The sequence below is a fragment of the Schistosoma mansoni genome, chromosome 3, assembly GCF_000237925.1.
Source record: "Schistosoma mansoni strain Puerto Rico chromosome 3, complete genome".
Lineage (NCBI taxonomy): Eukaryota > Metazoa > Platyhelminthes > Trematoda > Strigeidida > Schistosomatidae > Schistosoma > Schistosoma mansoni.
The window spans coordinates 26,364,242-26,384,890 of record NC_031497.1 but is presented as its reverse complement, the minus strand read 5'-3'; the positions used below and the strand labels follow the sequence as shown (position 1 = coordinate 26,384,890).

General features: G+C 37.4%; 1 protein-coding gene across 1 annotated transcript in view; it reads left to right on the top strand.

Moving 5' to 3' along the window:
• Positions 1-19,466, top strand: part of Smp_197410 (putative dep domain containing protein) — a gene marked incomplete at both ends in the record, with an annotated part of 57,514 nt that extends 38,048 nt beyond the window's left edge. The window contains 8 exons of the mRNA XM_018799807.1: positions 514-730; positions 2,718-2,924; positions 3,045-3,155; positions 8,249-8,418; positions 12,726-12,993; positions 15,626-15,686; positions 16,687-16,915; positions 19,164-19,466. Coding sequence (XP_018651560.1) covers positions 514-730; positions 2,718-2,924; positions 3,045-3,155; positions 8,249-8,418; positions 12,726-12,993; positions 15,626-15,686; positions 16,687-16,915; positions 19,164-19,466 — 1,566 coding nt within the window. The remainder of the gene's footprint in view (positions 1-513; positions 731-2,717; positions 2,925-3,044; positions 3,156-8,248; positions 8,419-12,725; positions 12,994-15,625; positions 15,687-16,686; positions 16,916-19,163) is intronic.
• Positions 19,467-20,649: the final 1,183 nt, after the last annotated feature.

The following is a 20,649-nucleotide window of genomic DNA, read 5'->3' as shown; positions in this document are numbered from 1 at the left end:
TGTATTTCCAGATGATCTCATCGATACTCTGTCTTCTCGTGGCGGGGGTGTTGTTTACGAAATTTAGAGGACGAAAAGCGAATGTCCGGCGCTTTAACCGGGTTGGTGGACACGGAAAGTCTACTTAGGGGAGTTGGAAAAACCCAGATTCCAAACCAATGGTGCACATGGGCTCCAATATCCTGAAGGAACAAATGGCGTATGAATCAATCGTTGATCACCGACTACCATGGAACTGCATCTCCTCACGATTGTCCATCGCCTTGTGGATCAGATCTTTAGGTCCAAGGCTCCGAGTGTGACCCTATAAGAAATCGACCTGCTTCGGACTGGTCACCTGGGCAGTATCACAACTCTCACACACATCAAATGAGATTTGTGCGGCGCATATATATATGCCACCCCTTTGTACCAATATTTATGTTTAAGTAATCATTCTCTTTACAATGATTCGTTTTATAAAGTTATCATTTTGTATATTAAAACAAAATTTCTTGTTCTTCGTATATTTAGCAAATGTTAGAAGCTGGTTGGATATGTCATACATCAGGGAATTCAAAACACGTATTTATTTATGGAACATATTTTTATACATTACTTATTCCTGATATAAAACAATTAACAAATACACAGATTGAAACTTCATTTAATCTATCTACATTAGATAATAGTGAAATGAATATTCATTCTGCTCCAGTTACACCAATTCAATTGAATATATCAAATACAAGTGAGTTTAATTCCATTTGTATTGTTTGTTTGAATCTTCTCTAATTGATGTCTAGGACTGCAATTGATCAGCCTCTTATTAGCTGTGCATATTGCCTCGATACTGCCCTAAATCACAAGCAAAGTGATGGATGGTGACTATCAGTAAAATCCAGGACGCGCGTTTTTTCCTGTTTAGGACTCGTCAGCTGGATGTACCTGCATTCCAGAGTTGATTTTCATTAATGTACAATATGCGGTGCATTCGATTTTCAAGTCTATGTTTATACAAGTAGGCTTTGCTCGTAAATATGTGTTAGTTAAAACTGTTATGCTTTTCAAACCTAGGATAATAACAGGTTCCCACTACTAGAGTAATCTTGAAGCGAACAAATATTCAGTGCTTCAAAATTTTCAATCATTCTGCCGTCGATTTAAGTCATTGATGAAAAAAATTGTCAACTCAGATATCTGCACAATACTAATCATCATCGTTTTATTTAATAATTAATTGAAAGTGTGAGTCAATTGAAGCTAGACCACCAGGGAAAACCTGAACGCACCGGACGGCCGTTCCGTCTTATTGTGGGACGACCTCGCTTCGCGAGATTCGAACTCAGGACCTACCAGTCTCGCGCAAGAGCACTTAACCGATAGACCACTGAGCCGGCATCTCATGGTGTTTATGTCTAACTCCAACCAATCCACGAAGTTGAGCAACCGTTCAGCAATTGTCTTCAATGAGTTCCTATCTCACGACAGACGTGGTTTGAACTCCACTGGTCACTGCTTCTCACTAGAACTCCTGGATTTACCCCCTTCTGATAATAATAATTAATTGAATAATTAGTAGGGTCTCGTGTAGACAGTCCTTACTACCACCTTTAGATGATCGTCACACTACACCGTGAATTATTCGAGCTCCGACCACGACACTTGAAGGTTCTGTGTTTGATCCCTGGTAGGGTCATCCTTTCACACTTCTGATGAGTCTTATGCAATTGTTCCATATCCCTTAGTTTACAAGGACATCTCAACTAATATCAATCGAATGAAATGTACAATCCACAGATGAGTTGATTGAAAATTTAATTTTTCTTATCGTTGAAATCATGAGTTAGTTGAAGCTAGACCACCATGGAAAACCTGGAAGCACTGGACGACCGTTTCGTCCTATTATGGGACTCCTCAGCAGTGCACATCCACGACCCTGCCTCGCGAGATTTGAACCCAGGACATACCAGTCTCGCACCAGAGCACTTAACCGATAGACCACTGAGCGGGCATCTGACGGTGTTAATGTCATTACTGCTGAGGAGTCCCATAATAGGACGAAACGGCCGTCTAGTGCTTCCAGGTTTTCCATGGTTGTCTAGCTTCAAATGACTCATGATTTCAACTATGAAAATACAGAAATCTCCACAAAACCCTTTCAAATTTTCTTATCGTATTTACAATTGTTTATAACTGATTAATAGTTCATATTTAATTGTACTAACTTAATATTATTTATTCTTGATTAGATTGTACAAGTTCACCCTCATCCAATACTTCACAATCAATATGTGGTTTATCATCATCTTCAATATTTCCACTAACTACATCCACATTAACAACAACAACATCATTGAATACATCTTGTTACTCTTCTACAAACAGTACAATATCAATAACAAATTCACCGTACATGAACTCTTTGAATGCTAATTCGAATCTATTGAATAATGTATCTGCTTCTACTATTTCCACTACTACTACTCCTACTACTGCTACTACTACTACTACCACTACTACTAATGATAATAACAATAGTTGTAGTACTCCTACTACTACTCCCTCGACTATTATGAGTAATCCTATCAATACTATTATATCATTACCTTCAATTACATCATCGAATTATACTAATACTATTACTAATACATCATTATTACCTTATCTAAAACAAAATGATCTAAATTATAAATTAATTAATGTATTACAACAATTACCTATACAATTTCCTAAAGATTATTTACCAAAATTATTAAATGATACAACTAAATGGACTAGTGTATTTCAAAATGAATGGGCTGAAATATCCATTGTTCATTATGGTTCAAATGAGTGTCAGATAAAACCACCACCACCATCACCACAACAACAACAACAGATTCTTGATCCAAAGTATATGAATAGTAGCATTGATAATAATGATTCTTTGAATGAAATGAATAGTACTTCAAATATATCATCTTCCTCTTTATCTACTAGCACTACTAGTACTACTACTACTACTACTACTACTACTATTCCTGTCACTACAAATGATTCTTGTCCATCTTTGTCTACATCAGAAATACAATATGAACATGTAAATGAATTGAATAGTTTTTTTAAAGATGGTCTATTAACATATACATCAATTTCTACGTTATTTGGAATACCGGACAAAACTGGATTTCAAGGTAAGTATTGATTATTTTTTATTCTTTTCTGGTTTAATTCCACCATGGGCGAGCTGCTGCATAAGTTGAAAAATAAGGATATACAAAGTTCGTGTATCTAGGTAGCTACATAAGTGCTGGTGGTGGCGTGAGTGATGAGATTGATGCACGTATAATGAAAGCCAGAGCGGTTTATGCTAATCTGGGCCATCTTTGGCGCCTTCGTGATGTTAGTCTGGCTGTAAAAGGTCGGATCCACAACGCGTCGGTGAGAGCAGTTTTACTCTATGCTTGTGAAACCTAGCCTCTCCGACTTGAGGACGTTAGACGTCTCTCTGTGTTCGATCATCGTTGTCTCCGACGGATTGCTGACATCCAGTGGCAACACCATGTTAGTAATGCAGAGGTTCGGCATCATGTGTTTTATGTTTATTTTGGCTTAGATTAAGGGACCGTACACTTTGTTTAATGTAATATTTCTTGCATTTAGTAAGAGTGACTTTATAGATTATGTTGGAAAATTGACATAGACGGAATCTATGGACGGGGTCCATCAGTCATAAGGTCAGTGGTCAACCATCAAAGACAGGCAACGTGAACGAAAGGATAGATGAAGTCGACAAAGCCTACGAAGACTGCCAATTACAAGCAAGTTCATTGAAAAGAACTAACGTAATACTTGTGTAATGACTAAAGTACTCACTTCTATATGAAGTAAGCAATGAAGATGCTGTCTAGAATGACAACTGCGGGATTACATCGTCAATTACAAAGAATACATGACCAATAAAAGCATCCACCTGATCTGCAAATCTTCTCTTTCATGGCATTGTTCATACTTTTACAGGGCAAGCTACAACTTGGGGGTTAGAGTGTTTGACTTTCAACTATTGACTGAAGTTAGACATTAACACCGTTTGATGTCGGTCCTGTAATCTAGAGATTAAGTGTTGGCGTGCGACACCGAAGTTTCTGGGCTCGAGTTCCACGTGCATAATCGTGGATACACACTCCTGAGGAATCCGAGACTATGACGAAACGACCGTCCAATGAGTCCAGGTTTTTACTGATTTTATTTATTTATTTAATCACATATATATTGGTACAAAGGGCACCGGATACATATGCGCCACACAAAATAATGAGAATCGGAGGAGAAGGAAGAAGGTGTGTATATATATAAAAAAGAAGGAAAAAAAGAGAAGAGTAATGATGGGGGGAAATGAAATGTACAACCAGAAGAGCTCTCTCAGTTAAGAAAGTTATAGCCACTCTTTATGAAGAAAGTAAAAGAAGGTTACAGCAGGCTCGCCACTGGCTTCTATTCTGAGCCATATCTGATAACATCTCTAGCCACTGTGTTGCACCATCTCTCGGACCCCAGCCAGGGAGTCTTGAAGGACCAACAGAAGCTAACCCTTCGTAGCTTTTTTTCATGCCACGACACCATGTCATACACTGACCTCCTCTCCGCTTTTCCCAACCAATCCCAGAGTCGGCAAATAATGCATGACGTGGAATTCTCTGGAACGACATTCGTAGAACATGTCCAAACCACCGAAGTCGGTGTTTCAAGATGGTGACACCAATTGAATTATCGTCTCTGCGCCCGAGCACACGATGCCGAACCTCTTCATTACTAACATGGTGTCGCCACTGGATGTCAGCAATCCGTCGGAGACAACGATGATCGAACACAGAGAGACGTCTAACGTCCTCAAGTCGGAGAGGCTAGGTTTCACAAGCATAGAGTAAAACTGCTCTCACCGACGCGTTGTGGATCCGACCTTTTACAGCCAGACTAACATCACGAAGGCGCCAAAGATGGCCCAGATTAGCATAAACCGCTCTGGCTTTCATTATACGTGCATCAATCTCATCACTCACGCCACCACCAGCACTTATGTAGCTACCTAGATATACGAACTTCTCAACTACTTCAATCTGCTCACCATCCAGGGTGAGTACAGGATGAGAATCCTGTCAGTCTTGTAGGAGTACTTTGCACTTGGAGGGTGCAAAGCACATGCCGTACCTGCGGACACTGATTGCCAACTGATTAAGTGCGGATTGCATGCCTTGGGCATTATCGCACAGTAAGACAATATCATCCGCATACTAGAGGTCGAGAAGTCGTTCTCCAGGCAGCAGATCCACACCGCCATTACTTACATCCATCAGAGCTGTTCCCAGAATGTCATCGATGGCAAAGTTGAAGAGGAATGGTGAGATCGGGCAACCCTGACTAACCCCACTGCTTGAATAGAACAAGGGAGAAAGGTGATTGTATGCCCTCACTCTGCCTGAGGTGTTCGTATACAGGACCTTTAAGATGTTAATGAACTTCTCAGGCACACCCTTCTTCAATAGACAATCCCAGAGAACAGTCCTGTCCAACGAATCGAAGGCAGCCCTGATATCAAGAAACACTACGATTGTTGGCCTGCGATAAGTATGACGGTGTTCTAACATTTGGCGGAGGGTGAAGATGTGATCAATGCATCCTTGACCAGAACGAAAACCAGCCTGCTCCTCGCGAGTCAATCGTTCTCGTGTTTTAAACAACCTACGAAGAATGACAGAAGCCAATAGTTTGGATGCAATCGGAAGTAGACTTATCCCCCGATAGTTGTTACAGGAACAACGTGAACCCTTTTTAAAGATAGGGACGACTATCGACTCATTCCATGATGTTGGAACACTTTCTTGCTCCCAAACTTTTGTAAACAACACCGCCAATTCCTTAGCCAGAAAGTCACCACCATCTTTAAAAAGAGCCGGAGGTAAGTCATCTGAACCCTGTGATTTGTAGCGTTTCAAGAGTTGGAGTTCCTTGCGGACTTCCGTCTCGTTTGGTGGACTAGTCTTCACCGGCCATGGGGGGCAGGACAAACTGGTTGATGTTGTCGGAGCAGCAGGCCAGTTGAACTGCCCTTCGAAAAATTCCGCCCATCGTCCAAGACGTCGAGAGATGTTAGTGATTGACATCCCGTCATCCTCATAGATTGTTTCACTCACACCAGACTTCTTGCTGCCAGTGGCTCGGATGAGTTGGAAGAGCTTCCGGCAGTTACTAGATGCAGCTGCTGCTTCCATCTCATTAGCACGCTCCGACCACCAGGCTTACTGATGATCTAACTTATATCGACTCATGAATTCAACCACTAAAAATTCATCAACCAAATTTTTATTCAAATCAAGGGGGAATAACTTCTGATTACTTAGTAAATTTAAACACTTAATTGTAATTTGTAATTTGAGTTGATTTTATGGTTTATCGTGATCTGTTACATTTTAAAGTAAATTGATACTACTGTATAGGGAGGGGGTATTGTTTCTTCTTTGTTCTTTTTTTTCTCTTCTTTATACGTCCATTTTGTCTAAGAAAATTTAATGAGAATGTAAATAAGACGGGACGTTTTTTTCGTTCATTTCGGGAGGAAAAGTTATTCAGTCATCAGGAGACGATTTGTTGCTTAATATGACTTTACTTTAACTATGAAATCTGAATTCATCATGTGATTTTTCATGATTCTTTTTCTTTAAATTGAAGATAATGTTTCAACTTAGGTTAACATTAGGGGATTTGTAGAAATTGTAATCTTTTTTTGACATTTTAATTCACGAGTCTATCTATGCTAGACCATCATTGAAAACCTGAAAGCACTAGATGGCCGTTTCGTTCTAGTTTAGGACTCCTAGACAGTGCACATCCATGATACCGCACGTGGGACTCGAATCCAGGACCTTTGATCTCGCGCACGAATGCTTAATCTCTGGACACGGATCAGTGATCGAGAGATTAATTTTTTTACTAATGAGTAGATAAATTGTTGTTAATCTCATATTCTTCATTCTAGGTAACTTTTGACAAAAAATGAAAGATGTAATAGAGTTGAGATCATGAGTCAATTGAAGCTAGACCACCATGAAGTTAGACATTAACACCGTTGGATACCGGCTCAGTGGTCTATCGGTTAACTGCTCTGACGCGAGACTTATAGGTCCTGGGTTCGAATCTCGTGCGGCTGAATCGTGGATGCGCACTGCTGAGGAGTCCCATAATAGGACGAAACGGCCATCCAGTGTTTGCAGGTTTTCCATGGTGGTCTAGCTTCAATTGACTCATGATCTCAACTCTATAAAATTACTAAAATCTCCACCAAATACCTTCTGAAAATGAAAGATATGTTTGTCCTGTGTTACAAACACATTTTTCATGTGGTTTTTGTCTTATCAACTAGATTACGGTGACCATATAAAAACATACAACAAATTTTCATCCTTCTCTATAACTAAGCATATTGTTAAAGTGAATTATAGAATCGAACTAACCTCCAGTCTTTTCAGCGTTGTATAAACTGGTTAAGGGGCTAGTGAATACTCTGGTTTGTTTATTGAAACGTTAACCATACGAAATATTTAAATCGTGTGTCCGTCCAAAATTAGCTTGTATTCCTACCTTGATAATATTGATTTAAATTTAATATCGAGAACAGTATGATGATCAATATTTTTCCTGGTTTCCTGTTAGTCTAGTTTGATTTCTGATTCCCCGCATATAAATATCTTAATAATAAGGCGCCTGAGACATGTGTTATGTGTACCCAAATACACCCTTCCTCAACACATAATATAAACTTAAGTAAGAGTTGGTTGAAAGAAAGGTAGGAACGGCCAAATTAGAACGCAATATCAATCCATAGTCATTGACTGTTGATGTGAGTCATGAGATCCTCATGATAACTTTAATCAGTGGTTGATATGTCTTAGAATCGATCACAATGGTTGAGATTCATTTATTTCTTATTTTGCTCCAGATCTTGAGTCCCAGTATTCTTTTATACATACCTTTTTTCTTGATCTTCTTGAATTATATTCTCAGTGTTTTGTTTTTCTCAGAATAATAGTGACTGCATTATTTAGACTCCTTTACTTAACATGTTAATTTCATCTCGTTGCACTAATTCAGTTTAAAAACTTGAATCAATGTTCATTTATGAGAGGGGACTACGTTGATTACGACCAGCTCATTGACATTATTATTATTATTATTATTATTATTATACCATAAAGTGTCTTCTGTAATTTTAGTGTATTATACTGTATTTTAGAAATTGATCAAGTTCTTCGTAAAAGTTGTTTATGTGATTTGGATGGACCAAATAATGATGGACCAGTTGAATGGGCTCATTGTGTATATGATGCAAATTATTATCCAACTTGTGCTTTTTCTATAGAACTTCAATGGCTTGTTGTTACAGGCGGACGAATGGCTGAACTGGTGAGTCTATTTTTTTTCGTATATCTATCTTACTAGGAATACATATTCAATATGTATGATTTTCAGTTTTGACGGAAGTCTATCAGTTATTAATTCGTGCGTACAGTTGTTTGTTGTTGGTTGTCATTTAGTGATTTATGACAAGAATTGTAGTATAATGAAACATCAAAAGAATTTACCACACGTTTGTGTGGGCTGGTATACTAACTATGTGCTCAAATAATTGATTAGCGTATAGGATCACAAGGATCATTTGATTTAAAGGTCTAATCAACGAGGCATTAATGTAGTCCAGGAAGATCCTGTTCTATGGTAATTACTGACCAAAATATGTCTTTGCATCATTCGATATGACCATGGTACTCTCTTGCACCATTATCTTAGAATCAAGGTCTTGTAATTCCACTAGATTGAACCTCCATATCCAGCAACTCGGTTTAGACACCAGAGGTCTGCTTTACTCTCTTGATTTTGTGAAACTACTCAATTACTGACAGATTCATTTGTTTGGTCAACATTCTAGATTACTTTCTCATTAGCAACATCAATACTTTATTATTATTATAGTACAAATTTCATATTATATTTTGTATTTCATAAACTAAAATACTACAATCTCCACAAATCCTCCATACTAATAATAATCATATGCTCACTAGTGAATAGCTTCAGAATGGATTTCCTAGAATTATAGTGAGAAGCCGTAACCAATGGAGTCCAATCCATGTCGGATGTGAGACAGTTATCCACCTCAAACCATTGATGAAGGGTTATGAAAATTATGGATTGACTGAAGTTAGACATTAACACTGTTGAATGCCGGTTCTGTGGTCTAGAGATTAAGTGTTCATGTGCAAGACTGAAGGTTCTGGGTTCCAGTTCCGCGTGAGGAATCGTGGATGCGCACTGCCGAGAAGTCCGAAACTATGACGAAACGACCGTCCATTGAATCTAGGTTTTCACTAATCATCTAGCTTATATTGACGGACGGAGCCTTTGACCTAAAGGTCTGATCCATAAGGCAGTGGAGCATCGTGAGGAGATGCAATCCCATGGTAGCTGGTGATCAACGATTGATTCATACTCCATTTGTTCCCTCAGGATACTGGGGCCCATGTGCACCATTGGTTTGGAGTCAGGGTTTTCCAACTCCCCTAGGTGAACATTCTGTGTCCACCAACCCGGTTAAAGCGCCAGATATTTGCTTTTCGTCCTCTCAATTTCGTAAACAACAGTAATGTCCCGAGGAGGCAGTGAGTAGGACTTTCTTGGCAGAGTCTATATACGCGTGACCATATGAGAAGATTTCGAGAGGGAGAGCTAACTCTCCCCACTCTCGGCCGTACCAGGGCATTTGGTATAGAAAAGTATTTCCACTGATCGTCATACATGTTATTTGAATTTTGCATCAGAATCTAAAAGTCACTTTCTCTATTCCGACTAACTCATCCCTAATACAATACTTCTACTAAGTTCTACAGAGATGATTTTAATTTATAGATTATGTTCGTGACGGATACTTCTGTTAAAGAATCATGTTCTTCTTCTTTTTTTTGCTTTTGATACTGTCAAGCTTCAATGAATCTTAATGTTTAACCTTAAAAAGACATTTCATTTATTTATGTTTATTTTTTTTTAATTTTTTTTTAAAGATGTCTTACTCAGTTTCTAAATGATGACCATGTTTCTTTTCTCCTCTTTACTTCTTCCTTCCTTCCTTCTTTCTTTCTTTTTTTATTGCTTACTCTGTTTTTCTTTTTTTAATGTATTACATGACCTTTGAATACATGAATTTACATTAAAATTTAGTTATGGTCGAATAAATTTCATTGTTTTAATGCATATATTAATCGGTTTTTTTTTGGTTTTTAATCTTTCTCTCCCCCTCTCTCTCTCTCTGTTCATATTTTATGTTTATTTGTTTTTTTTTAAATGAAAATTAACAGTGGGTACCTCGGTAACAGGAAACCACACTGTTGGCCACCTCCAACCACCATCTTATCTCAACATAGTGTACACAGTGTCGAGTCACCTAGACTAGTGTGGCCACATTGCAACTTGATCGATAGGATTCGATCAGCACTAAGACGGACTTGACATGCATGACATTGATCACCACCTAGCGATCAATCAATTGTGATTACATATCAATCCTACAGCAGGTCGGTCGCGGCCCGAATAGCTCAGTGGTAACGTATCTGACTGTGAAGCTGGGTGACACGAGATCGAGTCCGTCAGGGAGTACCAGTTCCCTCAAGATTACAGGTACGCCTTGCTGACGAGTGCCAAGTAGCACGAAACCCGGGTCTAGGGTTTCCTGTTGACCACCTCCAACCACCATCTTATCTCAACATAGTGCACGTAGTGTCGAGTCACCTATACTAGTGTGGCCACATTGCAACTTGATCGATAGCATTCTATCAGCACTAAGATGGACTTGAAATGCATAACATTGATCACCACCTAGTGATCAATCAATTGTAATTGTTTATGTCTTTTTTTTAAATATATACTTGGCTTATTCATTTTGATATGTTGTCATGAGAATTGGAAATCAAATTGTATCTGATTCTGTTTTAATAATTTCATGATTTCTTTATCTAAAAAATAAAAGTTGGAAGACAGTGAAGGTGTTATAAGAAGAAAAAACAAACAACCTATTGATATAGATAATAATTACTATAGGCGATTAATTTACTAATGGTATTTCAGGTTGTTTGCGTAATAACATGAATTTCTTAAAGGTCGATATTTAAGTTAATGGATTCTGTTTTAGTGGTCTTAAGATTAAATGCTGGTTAGCGTGTTTTTAGCAAGTTATTTTTCTATGGGATGGGGTCGCTAACCCCATACCCAACCCTCCTCCTTTATCTGGGCTTGGGACCGACAGTAGCCCCCGGAGGAGCTACAGGCAGATCTGATGCAGATGTGAGGGGGCGGATTGGCTAAGCAAGAGTAGCATATTTACAACTGAAGAACATTTGCAACTCAAAACAAATGTCTGTCAACCAACACCAAGATCAGAAGTTTCAATACAAATGTTAAGAAAGTTCTACTGTATGGGGCGGTGACGTGGAGAACTACGAAAACCATCATCCAGAACAAACAGGTGTTTATTAACAATTGTCTACGCAAAATACTTCTGATCCGTTGGACAGACACTATCAGCAACAACCTACTGTGGAAGAGAACAAACCACATTCCATCTAGTGGATGGGGACATGAGGAAGAAGCGCTGGAAGTGGATAGGACATACATTGAGGAAACTATCCAACTGCGTCACAAGGCGATGCCTCACATGGAATCCTGAAGGCCAAAGGAGAAGAGGAAGACCAAAGAACACATGACGCCGAGAAATGTAGACAGACATGAGAAGAATGAACAAAAGTTAGATAGAAGTAACCGGGAAGGCCCAGGACAGAGTGTGTTGTAGAATGCTGGTTGGCGGCCTATGCTCCATTGGGAGTAACAGGCGTAAATAAGTAAGTAAGTAGGATTAAGTGCTCACTGCAGGACTTAAAGGTTATAGATTCAACGCTCAATGAAGTGATAGATGCTAACTTTTAAAGAGTTTCATAGTAGGATGACTTAACTGTCCAGTGTTTTCTGCTTTTCAGTGGTTGTCTGATTAAAACCACTTCGTTATGTAAACTTTGAAGTTTAGATTGATCATTGAGAAGTTACTAATGTCACATTTGTCTAGTTTTTTTAGTACTGACTGAATTTTATTGATCAAGTCTCAATTTGAGTGCTAGCATTAGTGATTAGTTGTCCTATGAACTGTTTTGATTTAAGGTGTTTACAAATAATCCATAAGAAACTCTGAATCAAGCGGTATCAACAGTATCTTCCTTATATTAGCATCTCACTCTTTTATGTAAGATTCGTCACTGCTCGAATATTTCAAGCGTGTAACGTCTCAAACTGTCACATTGTGTGCTCTATGTCTAGCACTCGTCGACGCACTACTCCCCTGAATGTTATGAATATTTCTTGGTACTATATGCCAACTAACAAAAAGCCTAGGTTCAGAGTTTACTCCTGGCTACCTACAATCACCGAATTAAGAGGATTGTAAACGTCTAATAATTCAATCCTTCATCAATAAAAGACAATGTCACTGTTCTACTCCATCTTTTCTACTGAGTCTGTATTAATTATATTGCTCTGATAACCATAACATACAAAGTCTCTTCTCTACTTTTATGATGAAATTTAGTTTCAAACTAACCATTTTCTTAAGATAACCAACTTTATTATTATCACTATTGCCACTAGTTTTATTGCCTCATCTGTCTTTCTTACAGGTATCATTATGGTATCAAAAAGCTGGTACAGCTAATTTACACTTTTTTCCAGTTCCATGTTATCCTTTTGGTCAATCAAATGATGATTTATCTGATAAAGATCCATTACGTAAACCAATATTTTTACCTGTTAATGTCGATATATTAATTGAAGTAGCTAAGAAATTCTATAATCAATCACCAAATGTGAATAGTTCATTGATATCTGAAAGTAATCATACAAATCTCTTCTCGAATATGACAGATTTATTGAATTGTTTATTTCCTGGTAAGTATTACTTATTATTATTCTTATTCTTCAGTAAATGTTTCGTGATTACCGTCTGTTCAAATGTTAACTAATGTGTAAGAGTCATTTGAAAGGATGCTAGGAACATAGCCAAATTAAGTTAGTCAGTCAGTCAGTCAGTTACAACGTAGAACTTCGTACGTACGTACATCAGTTCAAGTTGCCATATCACATTAGCACAGAGATGCAATTGTCGATTCAAATCTCATAGTGGTAGAAGTAGTAAGAGTATAAGTATTATGTGAAAGATAAGGGTTTGAAGATTTTATTGAAGGAGTATAATACAGTGAAATAAATTTGGAAAGAGAAAAAGGATAGAGACATGAAGAATTCAGAAGATTAGAATTTGGCAAAACATAAGGTGTGGATGCACCTTCGCCATTGCAAACGATTTTGAGTCATGTCATTCAAGGTCTCTAACCATCAGTTGCTATCATCTCGCGAATCCCAACCAGGTAGTCTACACCTACCAGCATGGCTCAGTCCACTTGTCAATGACTTCATGGATTTGTGCCACGTTTTGGACTGGCCGCCCCTAGCTTCCTTCCAACCTACTCCTACACCATAAAGCATCGCAAGTCGGGACAGTCGGTGGTTGGGCACACGTAACACGTGTCCCAGCCATCTGAACTGATGAAGTTTCACTACTTCATCAATCGATTTGCTATCGTTACCTAATACCCTTTTTCCTAACAACTGCATTACTTACCCGTTGGTCCCAGGGTATACGAGCAATGCTTCGAAGACACCTATGGTCGAATACTAATAGCCTACGAATATCCTCTACTCTTACCGACCATGTTTCACTGACATAAAGTAGGACGGAACGAACTGTTGCACAGTAAACTCGTCCTTTTGTTGCTAGACGGATATCTCGCCTACGCCGTAAATGACGCAAGTTGGCGAAAGCTAGACGAGCCTTCTGTATCCGTGTTGAGATTTCGTCACACACCAGACCACAAGGGCTGATGAGACTCCCAAGATAAGTGGAACGGTCAACACGCTCAACTACTTCACTCCCTATCATTAGTTCAGGTGCCGATGCAACTCAATCTTGAAGCAACATTTTGCACTTTGAGGGGGAGAATCGCATCCCGAACATGCTTGCATAGTTGCTTATAGTGGTCAGAAGACTGCATTTTGTCAGCGTCTTCACCAAATAGAACTATGTCATCGGCGTATTCTAAGTCAACAAGTGAGTCTCCCGGTAAAAGTTCAACTCCAGGAAATTGAGATGATGAAAGTGTTATCTCTAAAAGCATGTCGACGACAAAATTAAAATGTGGTATCAATCTATAGAATCATTGTCTGTTGAACCTAGTCATGTTAATAGATGCAAACTACCTGGTTGAGATTCGCGTAATAACCTTAATCAACGATTGGAGACATTAGGTGATATAGCTTAGAACTTAGTTACAATGGTACAAGTTCATGTGCTCCCCATTTTGTTCCAGACCTCAAATTCCGGTATTTCTTTAAATAAAACTCTTTACACAGTTTTTTTCAGGACATATTTTCAATGTTTAGACTTCCTTATTATTACTATAGTGTGTATATGTATCTTTGTTTGTATGTGTCTATATATCTGCCAAATTTTCACATATTTTTACTGACCAATCCGATAATTGGATTATGGAATTCAGGTTTCTTTTTCAAACTTCTTAATATTGTTTCGGATGTCTCCTTCTTGCTTTTAAGTGTTTGTTTCCTTATCTCTTATGAGTGATCAACTATTAAGATTACTGTAGTTATTAGCATAGACTCCCTTCAACTTGATAACCAAATTATATTCGCCTAATTTGAGACTTCTGTGCACCTGCAACCCTACCAGTGACCGAACTGCCAAGACTTTTAAACTAATGAGTTATAATTCTGTAAACATACAAATCAAGTGACTTGTCAAGCGCATATGTATTCGGTGCCCCTTGGTAGCAATATTTATGTGTTCAAATAAATAAAATAATTCTGTAAACCCAATTCATTTGTAAAGTACTACGAGAGTTAGTGAGTATCATCGGTGATATCTGTCTTACTCCAGATGCGATTGAACTCCATCATTTGTACGTCTAACTAGAGCACTGGATATTGATCTTGAAGTTAGTCTATAGTATATGAGCACATGATTTTATCAGTTCATCGACTAAAGTCAGTCGGTCTCGAAAGTAATCTTAGAACTATGTAAACAAGGTAACATTTTTAACAGTTACAGTAATGGGAAAAAGGTACAATTAAACCATTTAAACATAGTACATTACAAGCAAAGATGGATAGTGGCTAGCAGTGGAATCCAGTTTGACGCGCGTTTCGTCCTATTTGGGACTCGTCAGCTGGATGTACCTGCATCTCAGACTCGAACCCAGTTTTGTTCGCTTCAAACGCCATCGCGTTAGCCACTCGGCCACTGAGTTCTTCAAACAAACAATACTAAGTGAATAGTAGATTACAATTCTAATGACTATGTATTTACCTTAGTATGTTATCGGAGTAGCTCATGTAAACTACATTAAACTCGAAATAACACCTAGTTATTACCTGAAAATACTAATAATCAATAATATCATCACAAACAATGGATTTACATTTCTTCTTGTCCTTTCAAAATGTATTACAGATATTCCACCTTTAGAACGCTTAACCTGTATTCGATTCTTTCAAGATTCCATACTTAGAAGGTTAGTAGTATACATTAGTCATTTGAATTTGTTTGTTTTCTTCATAAGTTTTTTGGTTACACTTAAACTGAGAAATTATTCATATATTGATATATTAAGCTGTTTAAAGTACACGACATTAGATAAATAGGTCGAATGTTCGAATCCTGTTCAACAGAATTCAGTTTGAACAGCTAGGTGGTAGTATTACTGTCCTTCACATAATATGGCTCAAAGATGAATACATACACTTATATTTAGTTGGTTAGATAGATTAATTTATCTTACACTTTAGCAGAATAGTCAGTGACTTGAAAAATGGATCTTTCAGGATTCCTCCTTATTGAAGCTATGACAAAAATACAGTGTCTTTCCCTAACCATCCCGATATGTGTTCTCAAATGCGTAAGAATAAAGTTCTTTAAGTACTGCCTATGTAACTAACTCCATAGGAGCAGTTAGATTAATAAACATTCACAGATGACCTCATCACTAATAAATTATCTCGCCGTATTGATCTCATAATAGAAACTTCGGATAACATACACTTACTCCATGATCTACATTCATTATGACTGAATGACAACGACAGTAATATGCACATACTGACTAAGTACATTTACCACTCATCTGAAATCCATAAAATGTGACAGGTGCAGGATACATAAGATTAACATGTATCATACTTCAGATAATTATCAATTCATTTTGAATTTATTACATTAGTAAATATAGTAATTAGTGCTGAAAAGAAACAACAGAAAATCTTGAATATGAATCCTAACTATGATCCTTAAAACTGACTTTAGTACAAGTCTCATTTGAGGCATAAGTTTCCCTAAGATTGACGTTTTTATGACGAGTGTTACAAATTACGAAACCTAAATTCAGGACGTCCTTACTGATTGCTTCCAACTACTGAAAATTAGTGACAGTCTAGCTTGTTTGTCATATTCTTTAGTTTGCTTTATTATCAAAACATATCCACTGTTTTGATGTGTTTCCATCTTTATATTCATAGATTTGGCTTTATTAACGACAGTTGTGTTAAAGATCGTTTAGACTATGAATTACATGGTCGATTGGCTTTCAGTTCTTCGTGTTTTTCACAAAAACAATGGATTTATGTACATTGCAGTGGAGGTATATTTACCATGATACCTTCATATGAAAGCGCAGAAGTTCAAGGCGAAGAAACAACAAGAAACTGCTCTATCAATACTGAGTCTTCAGGCAGTCGAAAATCTGAAGTAAAAAATGCTATGAGTTCATAATAGCTACTTTTTAATTTATTTAGTGTTATTTTAATCTGTTGCATCACACTTCATCAAATACTCATTTAATATACGAGTTTGGGTGTAATCCTTGTAATGCGTGTTGTGTGTTCAGACCCTTAATGTACTTCGAACTAATGGAAATACTGTCGACATTGTTTTAACAATTGAATAGAAATGTAAGCCGGAATTTATTAATTGACATCGACAATACCATCTTTAAGATGTCTACTTGCAAATCAATCATACAATGTACGTATGGCTGAACACCGATTACGATGACGCGCTATGCTGACTAGTGTTGGGGATAGTTGGAAGAGAGATAGGGGCGACCAAACCAAAACGTGACATCACAGCTTGAAGTCACTAACTTCTAGTATAAGCCATGTTGGTAGATGCAGACTACTTGGTTGGGGTCCACGTGACGATCGTAACCAATGGTTGGAGACTGTAGGTGACATGGCTCAGAAACGATCATAATGGCGTAGGTGTATACACTCTTTATCCTCCCTTAGACGGTGAGATTAAAATTGCTTCATATCTGTCTTTCTTCCTATACTATATCCTTATATACAACCTATCTTTTATATATTATCACCACTAAATTAACTACTTCTTTGAGTTTGATGTTCATCTTGTTGTGCTAATGAGGTATGGAAATTCGGACCGATGTACATATGTGCCTGGTCCTACGTTGTAGCTGATTGACTGACTGACTGACTGACAAAAATATTTCGACTATAGTACTGTACAATATGTGAAAATAAATTTGAATAGTGTAAAGAAAACACTTAATATTAATCAACCATTGGAACCTATGTAATATTACCAAGTTGTATTGAGTACTGATAAATTAAGGACTTTAATATTAGACCTGGAGTTCTTAATGCAGATTAGGCAAGGCATATTGTTGTTCTATCTTAAATATTCCTTCTATATCATTTTCTTTTGATATGTATCTTGTAAATCACTGAATACTTCTTTTCATGAAATTCAGTGGATAGTAAACACTCCACACATACAGAACTCAAACCCAAGACATTCGGTCTCTCGCGCGAACACTTAATCTCTAGACCACTGATATATATGCATCGATCCAAGTTACCATACCTCATTAGCACAACAAGATCAACACCGGATTCATAGAAGTAGTTAATTTAGTGATGGTTGTATATAAAAGAAAGATTGTATATAAGGATATAGTATAGGAACGAAGACAGATATCAAGCAATTTTAATCTCGCAATGGAAGGAAAGATAAAGAGTGTATACACCTACGCCATTGTGATCGATTCTGAGCCGTGTCACACCGAGTCTCCAGTCATTGATTATGATAGTCACGTGGACACCAACCAAGTAGTCTGCATCTACCAACATGACTTAGACTAGAAGTTAGTGACTTCAAGCACTGATGCCACGTTTTGGTTTGGCCGTTTATAGTGAATCAGATTTGTCCAAGTTTAGTAGTATTTATGTATCCACCATTCATTAGAAAACATTTTTGTTCTGGCTGTTTTTAATTGAACAGTTAATTATTCTCAAGATTAAGATAATGTATGGGATTGGGGAGATTGTTAAGTTTTTGATTGAGATCATGAATCGATTAATGTTAGACCACCGTTGAAAACCTGGAAGCAATTGAAGGCCGTTTCGTTCTAGTATGGGACTTCTCAGCAGTGTGCATCGATGACCCCGTCTACGGGACTCGAATCCAGTACCCTCGGTCTCGCGCGCGAAACACTACAGTGGTGTATTCACAGAAGGCATTTGTAGTAAGCTTTAGATTACTAAAATGTAATCTTCAGTGAACATTACCTCTTTATATACAACATTGACACACTAAATATAAAGAAGAAAACGATGCTCAAAAAATAATGATATATAATATAATAATAATCAGAAGGGGTTTTGTGGAGATTTCAGTATTTTTCGTAGTTGAAATCATGAGTCAATTGAAGCTAGACCACCGGCTCAGTGGTCAAGTAGTTAAGCGTCCTGGCGCGAGACTGATAGATCCTGGGTTCGAATCTCGCGAGGCGGGATCGTGGATGCGCACTGCTGAGGAGTCCCATAATAGGACGAAACGGCCGTCCATTGCTTCCAGGTTTTTCATGGTGGTATAGCTTCAATTGACTCATGATTTCAACTTTGAAAAATAATAATTACGTTGATTTATAATCGAAAGTTGTTGTATTTGTGTGTGTGTGTCTGTTTCAATTTCACAGGAATCTGATCATAATATTGATCATTTAAAAGATGATTATAGACGAACAATAAATATGGATACATCATGGATATCATCCGATTGTACTGCTAATTGTTTTGCTATACAAAAATCTATAGGTTATTTTTGGTCGTGGAATCATATGTTACCAAAACGTTGGCGTGGTCATCTTACAGGTGATGAATTATTTCAAGATGGTATGTTAGCTGATTTTAGAGCATTTCTTAATGGTGAAGATGATCGTTTATTTGAATTATTCAATCGTTTTATGAAAACCTTATCTACAACTAGTCAATCTATATGATGAAATCAGTTCAATATGTATACAGATTATTGAATCTACTAATCAAGATTGATAAGTAGATTATGTTTGCTTTAATTTAGTCAACAAGAAATAATACTGATTAGATCTCGATACGTTTTTTATAATATATTTTACAAATAAAGAATATTTCATATAAACGTCTTGTCTTACTTTCTTATTGACAGTTTAAACTATCAGTCAGTAAGGTCTGAATGTTCCAATTTCAGATTTCTTTTCGTACTGCTACATGGTATGAATAATCTTATTTGAATAATTATTTCAATGGTAAGCAAAGATGGATAGTGGCTAGAAGTGGAATCCAGTTTGATGCACGACACTTCGTCCTATTTGGGACTCGTCAGCTGGATATACCTGCATCTCAGAGTTGATGTACACTCTGGGACTGGAACCCAGTTTCGTTCGCTTCAAACGTCATCGCGTTATCCACTCAGCTACTGATTCCTTACAATACTTGTGAATTAAGGCTATATCGAGGTAATACGCATAGTATGCACATATGCCGATTAGAGTCTGATCAGCTGCAGTCCTAAACATCAATGGGAAGATTCAAATTTATTTCGATTGTTTAAATCAGTCAGCATAAACTATTCAATCATTATCTCTTTGTATTATGGCTGAAAAAAATAATTTCATCTATGGAGTTTGGTTTCCAATAAATCATAATTCTTCACAATTTCAGGTTGCCTTAGATTTTGATATTCTTCAGAATCAATAAGATGTAAAATACAAAATGAAGAAGATATAGTATACCTTGATTATTACCTACTCCAAGTTATGATAAGTTGGAAAGAGATTAGGAATGATCAAATGAAGATATAACGTTAATACATGGGATTATCGAGTATTGGAATATAGATCGTATCAAAACCTTCGGACTTTTTAAGTGGAATGTTTTGGTGAAGCTGGATGACACAGCACAAAATCAACTGTGATGTCTTAACTGCTTTCATTTTCAGAAGGAGTTTTTGTGGATATTAAAGTAATTTTAATAGTTGCGATCATTAGTCAATTGAAGCTAGATCACCATGGAAAACCTGGAAGTATTGGATGGCCGTTTCATCTTATTGGGGGACTCCTCAACAGTGCCCATCCACGTATCATATGCTCACCAGTGACTGGCATCAAGAGGTATTTCCTGGAGTTATAGTGAAATTCAGTGACC